Source organism: Zeugodacus cucurbitae, chromosome 6, assembly GCF_028554725.1.
Source record: "Zeugodacus cucurbitae isolate PBARC_wt_2022May chromosome 6, idZeuCucr1.2, whole genome shotgun sequence".
NCBI classification, from domain to species: Eukaryota; Metazoa; Arthropoda; class Insecta; order Diptera; family Tephritidae; genus Zeugodacus; species Zeugodacus cucurbitae.
This window is the reverse complement of record NC_071671.1, coordinates 61,571,193-61,590,565: the sequence shown is the minus strand read 5'-3', so window position 1 is coordinate 61,590,565 and position 19,373 is coordinate 61,571,193. Positions and strand designations below refer to the sequence as shown.

The 19,373-nt window shown below is 35.7% G+C and overlaps 2 protein-coding genes across 2 annotated transcripts in view; both read left to right on the top strand.

Moving 5' to 3' along the window:
* Positions 1 to 3,781, top strand: part of LOC105209252 (protein N-terminal asparagine amidohydrolase) — a 62,956-nt gene extending 59,175 nt beyond the window's left edge. Inside the window, exons 5-8 of the mRNA XM_011179566.3 lie at positions 396 to 604; positions 680 to 841; positions 911 to 1,024; positions 3,264 to 3,781. Of these exons, the coding sequence (XP_011177868.1) occupies positions 396 to 604; positions 680 to 841; positions 911 to 1,024; positions 3,264 to 3,275 (497 nt within the window). The 3' untranslated portion in view covers positions 3,276 to 3,781. The remainder of the gene's footprint in view (positions 1 to 395; positions 605 to 679; positions 842 to 910; positions 1,025 to 3,263) is intronic.
* Positions 3,782 to 5,104: 1,323 nt separating this feature from the next.
* LOC105209251 (maternal protein tudor) lies at positions 5,105 to 17,065 on the top strand. The gene is made up of 10 exons (XM_011179563.3): positions 5,105 to 5,788; positions 6,643 to 7,361; positions 7,722 to 7,880; positions 7,941 to 8,408; positions 8,476 to 9,279; positions 9,348 to 10,567; positions 10,647 to 11,449; positions 11,510 to 11,744; positions 12,435 to 12,634; positions 12,721 to 17,065. Exons 2-10 carry the CDS (start codon positions 6,933 to 6,935, stop codon positions 16,545 to 16,547), a joined length of 8,145 nt encoding a protein of 2,714 aa, XP_011177865.2. The 5' UTR covers positions 5,105 to 5,788; positions 6,643 to 6,932; the 3' UTR covers positions 16,548 to 17,065.
* Positions 17,066 to 19,373: the final 2,308 nt, after the last annotated feature.

The following is a 19,373-nucleotide window of genomic DNA, read 5'->3' as shown; positions in this document are numbered from 1 at the left end:
CTCAAAACCAAGACTGTATCGATATAAGTTCAACCTACTACTGAAAACGCGGTCGTGCAAGGGTTACCGTTATTTAAGCTCTTCATCGAGAAAGGTAGGTGGTTACTGGACTTCCTGAACATAATTCTTGCAAAGTATTGATGTCTAACTTTGAGAAAAAAGACAAATAAAGATGTTCTTTTCCTTTGAAGTCCGTAGACGAAGTCGAATATTCTTAGAAAGTGACCCATAGACATACATTTTGGAATAATATAGAGTTGATAATATGTACAATTTTTTATATAATTATTTAGTGGACCAATGAAAAAACCTTTGACATTAAACTATATTTTCTATATATTTTATTTTATTTTTCTACTATACTATATTTCTCTTTATTACTCTCTCCACCACAGAATCATTCCATAAGCATCATCTCGAAATCGATTTAACACAAGCCTGCGTCGGTGAGCTAAACACCATACCGCGCGGCGATATCAACTACCCGATCATATATGGTGTGGGTGTTAATATAAAAACTGGGGAAATATTTCCAGCAACCTTTCTAGATCGAGGACCAGACAGGCAATTGCGTGATGCGCGCAATTTTATGGGTGCACAATCGGTAAATATTTATATATTATTGATTTTAAATTTTATTTTTCTTGATCTATATGTTTTCTACACTCTACTCTAATAGGTCTTGGACATTTATGACTCCTCGTTGGGTATGTTGCGTATTGGGCCCTTCAATTATGATCCATTACGTGGCGTTGATCTGTGGCTTTCACAGACAGATGAATTCCTCTTGCAACATCTCTCGACGAGTCCGGATGTGGAGCCGCCACATTTTACAATGCAGGTAAGTGTAGGCAAATGCTTTAAACAAAATATAGATATTAATATTTTCTTCATCTTCTTCATCTTATAGATACGCGCTACCATCAAATTCATACAGGATAATCAATTTCCCGCGATCACCGTGTTTCGGGACAATCGACCACGCTACTATCGGCGCGATGAGTCTACGGGCTGCTGGACTTTGGTTAGATATTAATTACGTATACACACACATACATACGTTCATGCATAACACATACAAACAAACAAACAATATGTGCTCGCATATTTGCATAATTTGCGCTTAAAGCGAAAATTCACTTAAGTGTTATTAAGCTGCGTTTTATTCCTTTGTTGTTTTTAATTGTACGCCTTAGCTGTTGCTGCGCTCACTTTGTTGCTGCTGTGTACTTTTGTACTCGTATGTAAATTTTATTTGTGTATTTTTTGCTTATTTTTTATGAATAATTTATGTTTTATTTTTACTGCTCGATTTCTGTTTTTTTTTTTTTGTATTTTTTGTACTGCTTCACTTTGTATTTAAATGTTTTCGAAACCACGTCAATTCAGTGTAGGCACTCAAAGTGTTACTTTTAAGCGCTCACTTTGTTTAATGTCAACTGTGTTGTATTATATATTGTTTTGCAACTGCGAGAAAAGTAAAAAAATAAAAATAAGAATTGTCTATTTGCCTCGATAGCAGCTGTAGAAAGAAGAAACAAGAAGTTAAGAGCTTAGCATATTTATACGATTTTAGAATATGTGAAACTGGTAGCTAAATATTTTATTAGAAACTAGTAACGTTTGTGAGTCTAAATTATATATACTCATTATACTCGAAGGCGTAAATGTATGTATATAGGCATGTAAGCTAGGGAATTAGTATGAATTTGATATCGAATTCACTTTTTTAGGCGTTAAGTGCTGTAGTCTATACAAACAATGTTGTTATAACCGTTTGCTGAGTCTATAAGACTATATAGTTTTTGCTTTTGTTTTTGTTTTAAGATAAAGTAATATTAATTAGTTTTTTAAATTGAATTAAAGTATAAAAAATCATAATTAATATCGCAAAATAATAAAAATTAAATAAACTAAAAATTAATAGTAAAATTATGAAAAACTCATAAAAAAAAATTATTAACAAAAATAATATTTCTTATAACTAAATATAAAAAAGTAATAAATCACAACTAAAAGTAGCAAAAATATAATTAAACTGAATAACTAAAAAATATCTAGCAAAAATATTAAAATTAAATGCTAAAAAATTTTAATAAACATTTTTAAAAATATGTATAGTAAATAAAATAAAAAAATAATTAAAAATAAATAAAACAAATTTAAATTAAATTATTAATAATTATAAATATATAAAATGATAATTAAAAAAAAATATTTAAAATATTTGTAGAAAATAAAATAAAAAATAATTAAAAATAAATAAAGCAAATTTCAATTAAATTATTAATACTTCTAAATATATGTGTATAATACAAATTAAAAATAAATACGATACTCCGTTGAGCCACATTTCCAACTAATTTCTAATATATTGTGAAATTATCTAATATACATACTTACACTTACACTTGAACTTCCCTTACTCGAAGTTTTCCATAATCAGAACTCTTGAATTGGCAATAGAAGTCAAATTTCATACAAATTACCTTCCCTAACTCGGAAGTCTCTCTAACTCGAGGTTTTTTTGCGGATTATGGTGATTCGAGTTAGGGAAGAGTAGGGAAGTTCAACTGTATAATGTGAAAATACCTGATTTTTGGCCGCTAAAAGTTTTGTACTCATCATTCCTATAAATTAATTTTTTTAGAATTTATTTTTAGAAAATATTACTTTTTACTACAGCAACATCTTGAAATTTAGAGATTTTTGTAATATCTAACCTAAAAATATTATTTCTAATTCAATGCATTCCACATTTACTAAATAAAATAAATTTCAATAAATCAATAACATTAAGCGATGATAAATAATAAAAATAAACTTAAACTTATAAAAACATATAAAAAAATAAATAATAATATTAATAATTTAATAAATATAAAAAAAAAAATTATAAGAAAAAGTCTTGGTGATATGCAGTTTCGCGTGAGAGCATGAAAAATATAATAGATAATTACTAAAATATATTTACAAACACCTTTATGTGTATGAATTTAGACTTATAAGCTTTGCCTTGCTATTGTGTTCTTACACACACATACATATACTTAAAAAAACTAAGATTTAGTTGTTAAAAAACATTTAATGTACTTTCCTCTCATTTGTTGTTGTGTATAAGTATGTGGCTTTTATATATATGATTTTGTAAATATGTAACACTAACGCAATACTTTTTATACTCTTCCTTCTCTTCCGCTTATTTAAACTTAACTATCTACTACTTCTAAATATCTATAAATGTATTTTATTTCTTATTCTAGGTTAATGATTGAGGCAAGACAACGTAAAGTTAAAAAAAAAAATTTAAATAAAATAAACGATTTTTTCGCTAGTTACACGTTATAATTAAAGAAAAAGAAGCCTTGCTATAAATTTAAAAACGAATGTGTTAATAAAATTTTGTGAAATTAGAAAAATATTTTATGAAATACATATATGCATTATTATTATTTCTATTTTATTTTACGAGAGTTTACTCGTTGTAAACACATTTTTATTTTTTAATTAATTTATGCACAATAACGCTATTAAATAAAGTGAATATTAAAAAAGTGATTAATGAAATATATTAAAAGTTATAACTGTACACAGACAACTGATAAACAGGACACAAAATGTACATACCTATAATGTACATATATATTTGAGCAGCAATTAAGTACACTTGAATATAATGACTATAGTTAATTATGTATACCTACACCACAATTACGAATGATCAATTAGAAACGACTTCACTATTGTACACCTATACCAACACATACATACATACATGCATATATGGATTAAAATGAAAACCAATAAAAATATTAATAAAAAAATAAATGGATTTTTGTTGTAATTTTTTAACAGATTTATAACTATGATGATACTTTATGTGCCGCCTGTTAGGTATATTAATTTAAAACATTAAATGGATTATAAAATGCCTAAAACATCTATCTTCTGGACTATATTGCACCATTCTCAGTTTCTCCGGCACGATTTTTCTCAAATTTGTCCAATTGGATTCCTTTGAACCGACTGTTGGGGGAACAGATGGGACTCGTTACTATTAAGAAATTCCAATTCGCGTCATTGTAGAATTTATAATTAAACAATGAGTCGCCCGCAGCTACTAAAGATTCTACCTTAAAGACTACTAACTCAGGATGTACATAAATACCACAGAGCCGGAAGTTTGGATGTGGCTGAAATATTTTAGAAGCGAACGAGTTACTAAAAAATAAATTTTCTCTTTGAAGAATAATGGAATAACAATAATGCAAGGAAAAATAAATACTTTCTTCAGACAAGCACATTAAATCTCCATTTGTATGAATATCAGTATGTACAATTTTCGCGCCACATTTCACGCATGAGCATGGAATTTCTGCACGCGCTTTTTCTCCAAATATTTGTAAATATTGACGAAAATGATTGTTAAAAAGGAATACGAAGATCAAAACAAATAATCAAGAAGACCGAAGATAAAGGAAAATAGGTGACTGAATATCAGCTGGCACGATAAGAAGAAGAATACTACACGCCCCAAATAGTTTCACATGATACAAATATTTAATAAAATTAAAAAAATAAACATTTAATAATGATATCCAGATTCCCCTGTTCACACAGAAATATTTTAAACTATTTAGTATAAAAGCACAAGCGTCTACAGAAAAAGTTCAAATAGCTTCTAAATATGGTTCACTCTTGTTGTTGTGCATCTAATCTTTTTATATATTACTTTAATGTTTATATATATATATATATCATCTTGAATAAACATCCTTGTTAAAAACATGTATTTTTCAACAACAAATATTATTCACAATAACACATTCCTATAGATACCCCAATGCAGCCCTGCATGCCTGCCATGTGCAACTTTTATCGGCGAACTTTCAAATAAACGATTATTATACTGAGATGTTTCAAAAGGCTTAGTTCTATGTTTTTAACTTCAAAACTAACCGTATTTTTCAATAACTTAAAACAAAATTCAATATAGTCACTTGATTATCTTTCTTGCGTTGAAAGTTCTACAGCATTTTTGCGCATTATGTAAATAATAAAATATACAGCAGTTATCGTAAAATCGATAACTCTCTTCACACACATGTATCGCCTGCAATGCAGGAATTTCACTGCAAATCGACAGTCCATTTTGAGATTCGCAGCAAGACGTGTGTGTGAGTCGGGTGGTGAATATTTATTTTGTTTTTTCCCATTTGTGTTTCTTGCAAAAGGTTTTCGAATAGTGCAACTATATAAAAAAGTTAAAAGAAGCATTATACATATACATAACTGTGAAATAGGTGCAAATTCTGCGGCAAAAACAGCGTTTTCTTGCGCCAATATGCGCTGCTGATGTGCTGTGTGTAGAAAGCGCCCGTCTGTGTCCACATAATCGTCATCATCAATATTGCCATAACGTGCCCGTACGAAAGAGAAAATTTATAAGACTGAGAAAAAGCCATAGGCAGCAAAATTAGCAAATTTTTTTTAGTTTATACATTTGTAATGCGACGCGTAAAGTGAAACTTGCAAACTTCTCTTGAAATTGAAGAGCAGAAAATTGCATACGTCAAGAAAAAATAAAAGAATTTCCACTTTAATACTGGGGTATAATCCATCTGGTGATGACTACTTTGGAGCAGAAAAGCAACAAGAAAACGAAAAGATAATTGAAACGCAAAAAAAGTAGATAGAAGAAGACAAGACTGCCAAGATAGCGAAAACGACTGAGAAGAAGCAGCAGGAGGGCGTAATAAGATTTACATATGTATTGCATTGTGAATAAGTAAGTAGTATATAAAGAGACGGATTAAAGTGGATCTTGGAAGACAAAAACGGTGTATTTATATGTTTTAATCTGTTTTACTTATTTAAATTGTTGGCAATGAAATTTATAGTTGAAATCTCTATGAATACATTTTTATACAATTTAGTAACCGGGTTCGTTTTAGAATGAATTTACATGAGTCAAAGTGCCTTTTCGCAACTTGTGCTAATTGTTTAAACCTTTGAATATTCATATTTGTTTTAAACCATTGCCAAAAGTGTTACATATGTATGTGACATGTTTGGAGACAAATTAATTCGCAGTGTCGACAACCCTGTCAAAATTTGCAAATTCTTCAACGTGTCTGCGTTTATTTTGGCAATTCACAAGTATTTGTTTTTGTTTCGTCTTCATTGGTTTCTCTGCGAAATTTCTCCGCTGTTGTTTTTTGCACTGTTCGAACTTTTCCCCTTTCCCTCACTTTTGAGAAACGGATTGTAGTGAAGAATTGTTGGCTTGAGGCCGTTTAACAGTTTCTGCAAATGCCAATAGATACGTAGCAAATAACGGTTTAATTTATCGACAACGCTCTTTTCTTTACCATTTCCGCGAGAAGTAAAAAAGAAGATTTGCATAAAATTTTCTGTGATTATAAATTTTGTATTGTAGAATTTCAAGCATTTTGCATACTCTAATATGCTTACACCCACCACAAGAATGAAAATATAAAAAGGAATTCTTGATTTCAATGATGCGTGAAGGCGAATATTTGCAAGTGTTACATTTCATATTGTCTCCACGATTCACTTTTTAATTGCATATTATTTAATTTTCATTTTGTTAGTGTAAACTAATTCTCTTCTCAATTACAGAAGCCGTATCAGGCGTAACGAGTGAATTATTTTTTCAATTATTATTATTAAATGTGAAAAAATTAATTTGAATAAGTTTTCGCATTTTATACAAATGCGAAAGGACTTTGTGACTATTTTGAAATAAAATATATATATAACGACACAAAAAAACATTAAACGAAACGAAACAAATAAAAACTAATATATAACACAACGCATAAGAGAAAGAAACACGTTACTAAATATAGCTTTGGATACTGAAGCAGTAACTGCTATTAAAAAAAAAATAAAATAAAAAAGAAAACACAATGAGTTCTGTTTCCTCAGCGGCGTCTGCGCGTTCAGCCGCCTCAACTACGGGCACAGATACCACCAAGAGACTACAGATCACACACGTCGATGCTTTTGGTCCGTACTTGCGCATATACGGCCAACAGAATCCGGACGCATTGGCTGTGGTGCGCAATAGAATCCAGGAATTGTTACGCACATGCCTAGCCATCGATCCGACTTGGCCGGTGCAGCGACAGCAAGTACCGCTTCGCATTGGCACTTTATGCCTTTATAAGAGCACTAAAGGTATAGCACCGGCCGATTTTGAATTCTTGCGCGTACGCATACTGGACGTTATAATTAATAGCGGGCAACAGAATGCGACGCAGGGACAAAAACCGCTCGTCAAAGTGGAAGTGGAGTTCGTCGACTACGGCGGTAAGGCGCTGGTGGGCAGTTATGAGGTAAGTGTATGCGTCAGCAAAGCACAAAAAGCCGAGTTTCTATGTATGTATAAAAAATATGCATGCATATCTTTATTTATATAAATTCGTCATGCTCTGTCATAAATAAAGCAATTCGTTATGCGGTAGTTAGTGGGTGGTGTCATCTGCCGGGTAGATATGCAGTGCTATAAATTTAAATTAGTTTTATGAGCAGAATTTTAATCTGTCAATGGTCAAACACTAATAGATTTTTTTATTGAACCTATTGTGTTAGTAATTTCAAAATCTTCAATTTTTTCAATTTTTTTTTTTTTATTAAAATCAATAGTTTTTTTTCTGTGGATAATTATTTACTAATATTCCTTCTATCCTTTGCAGCTCCTCTTCCCCAAGCAAGCGGACGCTTTGTCCTCCATGCCCACAATATGCGCGCCATACATCCTATTGGGTATTTGCAAAGATTTCAAACCAGAAGAGCTGGAGGAGATTTCACGCATCATTTTGCGTCAAACACTGGACATATCCATTGATCATGAAGTGAGTGAAACTTTCGCTGCTCAAAACAAACATTTTTTATTTTACTTCTCTTTTTTTCAGTTTAAGCAATATAAATTTATTACAATGAAATGGAAGGAATTCAATTTTGCCGAGTTTTTAATACACCAAAAGAAAATAGGCGCTCCTATCGCCAACGATTTGCTACGTGATAATTTTGCTAAATTTATTAAGCAACAAAATCAAAAGCAGCAGCAGCAACAACAACAACAACAAGCGCAAACGCTACCAGCTCAACAGCCACAAAATCACCATTTAGCAACGTCACAGAAGCAGCAGCAACAACAACCACAACAGCAAAAGCAACAAACTCTACCAATGTATCCAGCTGTCGGCGGCAATACCAACAATAACAACTATTATGCCATTAATCATAACAACAACGTAGCACCGGTGAGCGCTGCATACCCAGCTGTTGGACGTTCACTCGCTGCACGTTTGCAACAATATCAATTAGATCAACAACAACAAGCGCAAACGCAATTAGCCTTGCAAGCACAAGTATTGATGGTAAATACAAATTTTTAATATCATTTCGAAAACTGATTTTAAACACTCTTATCTTATAAACTCGCAGAACATGCAGCGTCCAATACAGCCACGCATGCCACACACCATCGGTAATTTACGTTCGCTTTATGTGCCTTATGCTGCGCCCGCCTATCAGCAGCAACATGCTTACAATGGTTACCAACCGAAGGTTATTGTGCAACCAGCAGTTGGCAACGCAATATCTGGTCTTCCATATACTACCAATAATTACAATACACGTCATCAACGTCCCCAGCCACAACAGCAGAGACAAGACTTTAACAGCCAGAATAACGGCAAATCGGTAGTGAATACTTCACCTCGTCGCGTCACCACTGCCACCTTTAAGACCAACAATTTAACTGTTGGTAAAACTTATGATGTTTACGTCAGCTTCGTTGAGAATGGCCCTTGCCTGTTTTCGGTGCAGTTGGCGTTGGCACAGGATGAGCTAACCGAAATGATGAATCGCATTGAACGCGTGCAACTCAAGCAGTACGCAGATAAACCCGTATTGGGCACCGCGTGTATAGCGCGCTACTCCGAAGACGGACAATTGTATCGCGCGCTAATCACTGGCGTGCAAACGACAGCCTGCAAAGTGGTTTATATTGATTACGGCAATGCTGAGTTGGTAAAATACAAAGATTTATATGAAATACCAGATGAATTCCTTGAGGCGAAGGCGTTCGCCATACGTTTCACACTGTCGGGACACAAAGAACTGGAGCCTATCGATGAGAGCTTGAAGAAAGCCTTCAAGGATCTAATGATGTATAAGAATTGTCAGTTGAAAGTGATGCCATTAGAGGGCCCACCATTGGTGCAATATTGCGAGCTTTATTTACAGGTAAGCTTGTGTTGAAGTTTAGAGTTTGGTACATATTTCATTTTCAATTGTGTCTTTAACAAAAACAGAAAAGCAACGTGCTCGATGTGCTGAAAGATATACAAAAGTGCCGCCTCGTATATCCGAAATCTGAGATTTTGAACAACAACGATATCGTAGAAATCCGTTATATCGACTCGCCCAAGCATTTCTATGTACAAAAAGTAGACAATATCGCGAAATTCGAGAAACTCATGGACGACATGTTCTTGTATTACAATAAAAATCAGGTTGTGCCCAATCACTTGGCACTTGGTGCGCCATGTATTGTGAAATTCGAGAACGAATGGTATCGCGCTGAAGTGATGCGCGCCGACTCCACCGCGATTATTGTGCGCCATGTCGATTTCGGTTATGAGCAGAAAGTCACCAAAAACTTGTTGAGTAACATAGCCGAGAAGCATTTAAAATTGCCCCGTCAAGCCATACAATGCTGTCTGAAGGGTTTCGAAAATAACGAACTCAGCAAAGACTTGGCGACCAATCAATTTGAAATGCTCGCCGAAGAGTCGAATCGCCAACGACGCTCGTTCACCGTCAAAGTCTTCCGCATACAACCGGATGGTGTCCACCTGGTGAACCTCTGCACCAAAGACTTGAATGTCATGAAAAAACTGTACAAATTATCCATGCCTTTCGAACAGTACTTAACATTGGAGAAGGAGGAATTCAATATACACGCCCACAATGGACATCAGCAGCGAAAAAGCGGTGGGCATGAAAATGGCAATAAAACACCATCGATTGCATCCTCCAATGATGTCGCATCGCTGCATTCGAGCAAGAAAGCAGGCCAAATACTCAATTCCACCACATTGCAAAGCGAAGAGCAACTGCAGCAAAGGCCACAACAACAACAGCAACAGCAGCAAGCGCGTAAAACAAACACACGCAATACGAACAGCAAGTCTGGCAGCGCCACCGGCAGTGCACCGGCCAGCAGTGTGCAGGGTACACTCTCTGTGGAGTGGGACAAGCAGAGCTCGGCCAGCTCGATGGATAATCGCGATTCGCGCTCAAGCTCTAGCGAGCTAAAACACGGCAAGCGCCAGCAACAGCAGCAACAACGGCAAGGACGCAATGCGCCGCTAACGCCACTAATGCAAGCGAACTTGAATGTCAGCAACAGCAGCAGTGGCGTTGCTGATAGACGCAGTGTGGCCAGCAGCGCCAGCAACGTGAGCAGCTACAATCAGAAGCAGCGCAATGGTGGAAATCAAGTACCACCGCGTTTCCAAAACGAAAATCGGTAAATATATATATATATATATATTTACTTATAATAATTTTAAATAAAATTAATTGATTTCATATTTCTACACTTTTAGGCGACAGAAGAAGGAGCCCGTTACGCCACCACGCCAACAGCGTCCACAGAATGCACCGCAAGGTTATTCACAGCAGCGCAACAAGGGCAATGCGAACACACCGCGCGCCAATGATACACCCTCCGAGGTGAGCAGCACTGCTGGTAGTGAGTTAAGCGAACAACAGCAACAACAACAACAAGTACAAAACGTGTCAACGCCATTGCCCGATGAGTATGTGCCGTTGAATCAAGCATTCCCCGTACAACATTTGGATACGCCAACGCGCGAGGAAGTGATCATTTGCTGGTGGATTTCACCACACCAGTTCTATACACACCTCAAATCACGTCTGCCAGAATTCGAGCGTTTCATGCGCGAAATACAGTTATTCTATAAGAAGAAATCACTGCAGCAGTTGCAATTGAAAGTCGGCTCCTACGTCATTGCACGCTATCGCAAAGAGAATCTGCTCTATCGCGCGCGCATACTCGCCTGCAATCAAATGTTGCGCAAATACAAAGTGCAATTCGTCGATATTGGCAATCAGTACACTGTCACCTCCGAGGATATCTGGCAGGTGGAGAAACGCTTTGCCACGTTGCCTGTGATGGCGCATCTGTGCAGCTTCAGCGGCATTGTGTCCAACTATGATCATCTCTACATAATCGATCGCATGGAGAAATACTTGCCGGCGGGCGCAACCTTAAATTGCGAGTACATTGAGCGCGAGCAAGAGATGTACTATGTCAATGTGAAACTGAATGGCGTCTCGCTGAAGGAGACGCTCAAGTCGGAGGGCATAATTACCGAGGTGGCACCGGGTAAGCAGCAGTTTGTTATGCTGTTAATATAGTAAATTAATAATATTTTTTTATGTGCAGAGCTGCGCTTGAACCTACTGGCAGGCCAACAAATACGTGTGAAGATCACATACGTAAAGGATATGCTGAACTTCAAGATACAGGTGGAGGGTTTGCCAGAAAATGTACAACTGCTGAGTTCCTATGATGATGTGCGCTATGTTAAATCGAATCCAGATGTAGCGGTGAAATTCAAGCAATACTACGAGGGCAAATCATGTGTGGTAAACATAAAGGATGTCAATGACAACAAAGTGTAAGTTTTTTACCCTTTTTTTCCATTTCGTTTTTAATGTTTTTTAGTTATTAAATAACTTTATTTATTTTTTATTTTTAATTTTTTTTATTTGTTTAAATTTTTTTTTTTAATTTTGTTTTTATTTTTTAAATTTTGTTTTTTTATTTTTATTTTTTTTTTTTTTAATTTCTTTGTTTTTTTTTAATTCCTTTGTTTTTTAATTTTTTTATTTCTTTTTTTAAATTTTTTTATTTCTTTTTTTAAATTTTTTTATTTCTTTTTTAATTTTTTTTGTTTTTAATTTTTGTTTTTATTTTTTTTTTAATTTTGTTTTTATTTTTTAATTTTTTTTTTATTTTTTGTTTATTTTTTTAATTTTGTTTTTATTTTTAAAATTTCGTTTTAATTTTTTTTAATTTCTTTGTTTTTATTTTTTTTTAATTTCTTTGTTTTTATTTTTTTTTTTTTTAATTTCTTTGTTTTTATTTATTCCTTTGTTTTTTAATTTTTTAATTTCTTTTTTTAAATTTTTTTATTTCTTTTTTTAAATTTTTTTATTTCTTTTTTAAATTTTTTTGTTTTTAATTTTTTTTATAATTTTTTTTATTTTTTTTATTTATTTTTTATTTTTTGTAATTTTTTTCGTTTTTTTAATTTTTTTTTTGTTTCTGTATTCTACGCAAATATTTAATATGCACTTAATTACAGCATTCTACTACGCCCACTGGTGCCATTGTTAAAGGACGATGTGGCGACCTTCATTTGCCAACAGCCAATTGTGCTGGAGCGCTTCGAGGCGCGTGTGGTGCATGTGGCGAGCGCTTATCGTGTCTTTGTACATACGATTGCGGCGGAGACACAGATGATGGTGCTGCTGAATGAAATGTATGAATACTATCAGCAAAACGGTGAGCAATACACGCTTTTAAAGCCAGACTTATTGAAAATTCCCATACAAATACTTAATTTCTAACTTCACTTTCTCCCATTTTAGGCACACCCTTGAGCTCACTTGAACCGGAACAAATTTGTGCTGCGCTCGGCAGTGATGGCAATTGGTATCGCGCGCGTATCACACCGCAAACGAACAAAGATGTCATCGAGGTACGCTACATCGATTATGGAAACACGGAAAAATTAACGGAGAAGAGTTTAAAAACTCTGGAAGACAAATTCTACATTAATCGCAACTCATTCGCAATTGAATTGAATTTACCTGTGCGCACATTGGCGGCAGATGCGCAACATCGAAGTTCGAAATCAAAGAAGGCCGCAAATGTGTCGTCAGCCGATTTGGATGCGGCTGCAGTAGAGAAATTAAAGCAGTTAGCATTGGTGGGCGAGCCGCTGGTGCATGTGAAAGCGTTGGAGGTGCAACACAATCATTTGATTGCCGAGCTCACTTTGGCTGGTGGTGAAAATATTGTGGATGCTCTGTTGCAAACGCAGCTAATAAAGTCACGAGATGTCGATTTCATGCGTAAGCAACTGGAGAAGGACAAAGCAAATATGTTTGAATACATTGAATTGGTCGACTTGACGCTCGAAGAGGAAGACGATATCGAAAAGAAAACTACTGGTAAGAGTAAAAACTCCAGCTCACCAAAGAAGAAGAAGCAGCAAGCGGAGAAAACAGTGAAAAAGGAGACTACAATCAACAACAATCCGCCTGAAGTGGTTAAAAATGCCGAAAAAGAGAAACCAGTTGATGTTACAGCGCCCGTTATAATGGCTGAGACACCACCACAAACACCACCGCAAGCGCAAGAGTCTAAAGTGGAAGCCGCAGCACCGCAACCAGCACTAACTGAAGCACCAATACCGTCGCCAACACCACCACCACAACCCGCAACTACTCCATCTGAGCCACAATCGGTTGCAGAGTCAGAAACGGAATCGATCGATCCCTGCGCTGATATGGAACATGCCATACTTGGTCATTGCGACAATCCCGGTCAATTCTATGTGCATCCCTACGATAAAATGGATGAGTTGCGTCAGCTGCAAGAGGATCTGCAAATTGTCGCCAGCTCGTTGCCCACACTAATGGTGGTGGCGAATGGTGTACACTGCATCTCGTACTATACCGTTAACAAACAATGGTTCCGCGCCAAGATCATCGATGCCGAGCTCATGGTGCTGCAGTTCATCGATTATGGCAACACAGATTGCGTATCGGACACGACGCATGTGCGCGAGATGAGCAGCTGCAACGACATTGAACCCTTCTGCATGCCTTGTTCACTGCCGATCAAGCCAAATGGCACCGCCGACTGGGTGGACGCAGCCAATGCCATCTTCAGCGACTCGCATGGTAAATCGGTGAGTTTCGAGTACATCACACGTGGTGATAAGCATAAGCGCAGCTTCATAAATCTATACATTGATGGCGTTAACATTGCCGATAAACTGGTTGAGGATGGTTTTGCCAAACACCTGGTATTGGTGGATTCCGGCGAGAATTGCTACATATCGCATGTGAACAGCATAACCGACTTCTATATACAATACGAGAAGGACTCGAAAGCCTTGGAGTTGATCGAAATCTATTTGGCGGAAAATGAGAAACTAAAAAAATTAGAAAAATTCGAACGTGCCAAAATTGTGGCTGCGCTCTTCCCCGACGATGAAATGTGGTATCGCGCTAAACTACTGAAACACATACCAAATCAAGGTTACGAAGTGCTTTTCATCGATTATGGCAACACATCCATCAGTCCGGAATGTCGTGAGATCTCTGAAGAGATTGCCAAGCTGCCACCTTTATCAAAGAAATGCGCATTGCATGTGCCCGAGCATTGTGTGGCCTGGTCCGAAGCAGCCGAGGAGAAATTCGGCGAAATCGCCGCGCAAGGTGAAACCATATTCACAGTCGACTTATGTGAGCCAGCTGGAGATCATGCACTCGTACATCTGCTGATCGATGGTCACAACATAAACGATGAACTCGAACCGCTATGCGAACACAAGCCCGCTGAAGTCGAACTAAATATGAGCTTCAGCACGACCATACAATCGTCGGTCTTCGAAAGCGGCAAAGTGTACGATGCCGTAATCTCGCATGCCAATTCGCCATTCGATTTCTATGTGCAATTTAGTAAGGACACAATTCGTCTGGACGATATGACCAGCAGCTTGAACGCGCTCGGCATGGATGCGCTTACCGATGCGAAGATTGGTCAACTATGCGCCGCTGTCTATTGCGAGGATAATGCGCTCTATCGTGCGCGTATACTAGAAACCATCGCCGAGTCGGATGCAAAGCCACAGTATCGTGTGATCTTCATTGATTTCGGCAACGAAGCCATCACCGATGATGTACGCGTGTTGCCACACGATTTGCAAGCGCTGCCGGAATTCTCTAGACACTGTCAATTAGTGGGCGTGGCTGAGGAGATTGGCGAGCATAAAGCGCAAGCGGCTATCGAAGCGTTCGGCCAGCTGATTGAGGAGTGTGAAGGTCTGGTGAAAATTGAGTTTATCGAAAGCAAAGAGGCCACAACTCCATTGCCGGTGAAGTTATACGCTTCAAGCGGCGGTGAGGATCTCGGCGAAAGGTTGCACTCGCTGATCGCCAGCATTAGCGCAAATGCAACAGTCGTGCTGGCAACACCACCAATTGCGGAGAATACCGGCGTCATATCGCACGCGATTTCACCAACACACTTCTACATACAGCCGAAGGGAAATTCACTGCAGATGGAGCTGGTGTCGAAGGCGCTCACCAAATCCGATGCCGAAAAGCTGCCCGTGCTGCAGAGCGTCGAAGTGGATAGCGTTTGCAGCGCATACTCGCTAGAGGATGACTGCTACTATCGCGGACGCGTGCAAAAGGTGCTACCCGGCGATGAGGGCTATGAGGTATTCCTGCTCGACTATGGCAATATCATAAATACCACCGTCATACACGAGCTGCCCGCTGATTTGCGTGCCATACCGGCGCTGTCGTGGAAATGCAAACTGAACGCCGTGCCCGAAGCGCCTGAAACGCTGCTAAACGAATGCTTCGCCGCGTTGCTGGAATCGCACTTCGGTGAGATCTATACCATCGAGTCGGACGAAATTGCGCTGGACGAAAATGAGCGCGTACACATTGTGAAATTGCAGGCGAACTACAAGGATTTGGCTGAGCAATTGGCCGACGCTGTGTCAAAGGGTGATGCCGAGAAGGCGGCCGCGGCACTATCACCCGTGCCCACGCTGCACAATTGCAGCATAATACATGTCAACTCGCCGGCATCATTCTACATACAATTGGGCGAAGATGTGCCCGCCGTGGAGAAAATCACCGATGTGCTCTTAGATGCCGAAACCGATTTCCAACCGTTTACCGATTTGCAGGTGGGCGCTAGATGTGCCGCACAGTTCCCCGACGATTTGGCATTCTACCGCGCGGAAATCGTGCAAGTGCTGGACGAGGGCAAATGTGAGGTACACTACTTGGATTTTGGCAACAACGCTGTGACCGATCAGTTCCGTGTGCTGCCGGAGAATATGCTGGAGGTGGCTGCCTACAGCAAACACTGTACGTTGGATGTGAATTTGGCGAGCAATCTGGATGCCAGTGCCGCTTTTGCGCAGTTCGTCGATTCGCGTTTCTCCGAAACATTCCAGGTTGAGTTGCTGAAAACGACAGTGGAGCCGGTCATCTGTCGTCTATTCTATCAGGACAAAAATGTGGTCAACGAAGTGCTGCAAATGTTGAAGAACGGTAACGGTAGTGCTGCCACTGCAACGGTGTTGTCGAATGGCTTAAGCGAAGCGTTGAAAGCGACGTCTGAAGACACCGTTGCTGACGTTGCGACCATAGTGGCGCAATAAAGCGCGCTTTGCCTTACAACTTCATATAATGCGTGAATTTTGCGCCTGCTACAAGCTGCGCGCCTGCGCAAGACTTACCAGCCAACCAGAGTGAGATGAAACATAACTGATTTTTACTGCGTACAGGGCTTAGCGACCTATCGTGCGCAGCTTTTGACTATAACTAACCGTTGTTTGGACTGCGAACTGCGGTGTGGTGCTTGAAGAGTGATTTTTAAATCTGGCACCTCGTGGAATGTGGCGTGCGCAGAGAGCAAGTGAACATTTGTGTGATGCACATACATACATACTATAAATATTAATATAACTTTTTTTTTCGAAATTGAGTATAGCTCATATCTGTGCAGCATAGAGCGTATTGAGTGAGATGAGAAAAACGGGTAACCCGCTAAAAATAGGTGCCAATTTTAGGCAGAAATTTAAATGATTTAAATTCTAAATGTCAAATGTGTGGAGAATAAGATTTAATACTTTTGATAAACTTTTCTAAGAGGCCTTTATGTAGAAATTTTTTTTTTTATAAAAAATAATTAAAGATTGTTATAACTTTTTTAATTTTTTTTCTTTAATTTCGTTAGCAAAAGAGTAACGTAGAACGTGAATTTTTCGGTTGGAGCTGCGGCAATTGTTGTAAAGTAATATGTAAAGTATTTTCATAATAAAGTCTAGAAAAAGAACCATATTTGTTGGTCAACGTGCTTATATTGCACGCGTAGTAAGCATTGTAGAGTCTACGAAAGAAGCTTGAAGATAATGTGTTGAAGTGTAGCGCTTGTGTGTAGTGGAGGGGATGCTGTGGATCATGTGGATCTCAAGCCAAGAAAACTACTACAAGCAAGAGAAATATTAATGTTAATTTTGAAACGAAAATGAAAATCTCAAAAATGAACAAAAAAAATGTAAAATAATTATAAAAAACGAAACAAAAAAACAAATGGCTAACAAGCAAGGTATATAAATAAACAAAACTATATAATGAATGCATTACATATACACATACACGAGCATTATAATACTTATTTAAACACAAATGCAATGCAAAATAAATAAATAATAAAGGAGAAATTGCTCAATTTATATACAAAAAAACACGCAAATACATTGTATAACCGTTGTAATACAACAATGCTGGAGAAAGCAAAATTTTGCACAGCAAAAAAGGAAAGAAAGTGAAAGAAGTATAAGTTCGTTGCAATAATATTATTAATCGCTTAGCGAAAACGACTATTGCAATGCAGAGAGTGGCGTGAAAACGCTTTATTATTTTAAAATCTTTATAAAAAACATAAATATCACAGCGCGTCCATTTAATTTTTGTTTATATGAAAATGAAAGTGTTGGTGGGTTTAAAAAATAAAGTTAAGCGCAGCAATTAGTTGCAATGCATTTTTTATTTTATTTTATTTAAGTTTACTTTAATTTACTTTTCTACGCAGCTTCAAGCTGCATTTGGCTGCTGGTTTATTTTCATTTTATTTTATAAATATTTTGTCTTTTTCTTTTTACTGAATGAATTACTTTTCTAATTTTTTTCATTTTCCTTACTTCACTAGCACTTGAATTATTTCTTTATTAATTATTTTGAAAAAGTTATGTAACTGCGCAATTTATTATCTACTTTAGCCTCAATTCTAATACTTGCATTCTTGTAAAAATACAGTAACTTGTAACAGAAAATATAAGCAAGCATCACTTTTTATATATTCCACTAATTTTCATTAAAGACAGTCAGCTCTACTAACCAATTTTATACACTTCCAAACTTTAAATACATTTACTTGATTTTACTATAACATACTCGTATACGTGACTTTGAAATTATAATAAAATCATATACTTCATATACTATATAAACTCAGCGAAAAAAAATTAAAAATTACCAGAAAATGCGAAAAAAAAAACAACAAAAAGCAAATAAAACAAAAAAATCGATTATACTAAAAACGAAAGAAATGTGAGTTTTGTTTATATATAATGGGCGGAGGGGACATTTTATCTTATAATATACAATTATAGTGTTGTGAAACATTAACTATGCGTGGAGGAGTCTGAAATAAATAAAGATTATCTTAAAGATTGGTTGTATCGATAAAACAGAGCAGTCTCTGTTCTGTTCACTATAATTGTTAATATTGTTTCTTTTATTTAATTTTATATGGTGTATTATATTTAATATTTTTGTTTATTTTTTTATTAAAAAAAATTTTTATTAGTTAACTAATTAATTTATTTATTATTAATTTATTAAACAAAAAGTTTTTTTTATTAAAAACGGTTTTTTTATTAAAAACAGTTTTTTTTATTTTTTTATTAAAAACAGTTTTTTTTTATTTTTTTATTAAAAACAGTTTTTTTTTATTTTTTTATTAAAAACAGTTTTTTTTATTTTTTTATTAAAAACAGTTTTTTTTTATTTTTTTATTAAAAACAGTTTTTTTTATTTTTTTATTAAAAACAGTTTTTTTATTTTTTTATTAAAAACAGTTTTTTTATTTTTTTATTAAAAACAGTTTTTTTTATTTTTTTATTAAAAACAGTTTTTTTTATTTTTTTATTAAAAACAGTTTTTTTTATTTTTTTATTAAAAACAGTTTTTTTTATTTTTTTATTAAAAACAGTTTTTTTTATTTTTTTATTAAAAACAGTTTTTTTTATTTTTTTATTAAAAACAGTTTTTTTATTTTTTTATTAAAAACAGTTTTTTTTTTATTTTTTTATTAAAAACAGTTTTTTTTTATATTTTTATTAAAAATATTTTTTTTTTAATTTTTTTATTAAAAACTTTTTTTTTCAATTTTTTCATTAAAAACACTCTTTTTTAATTTT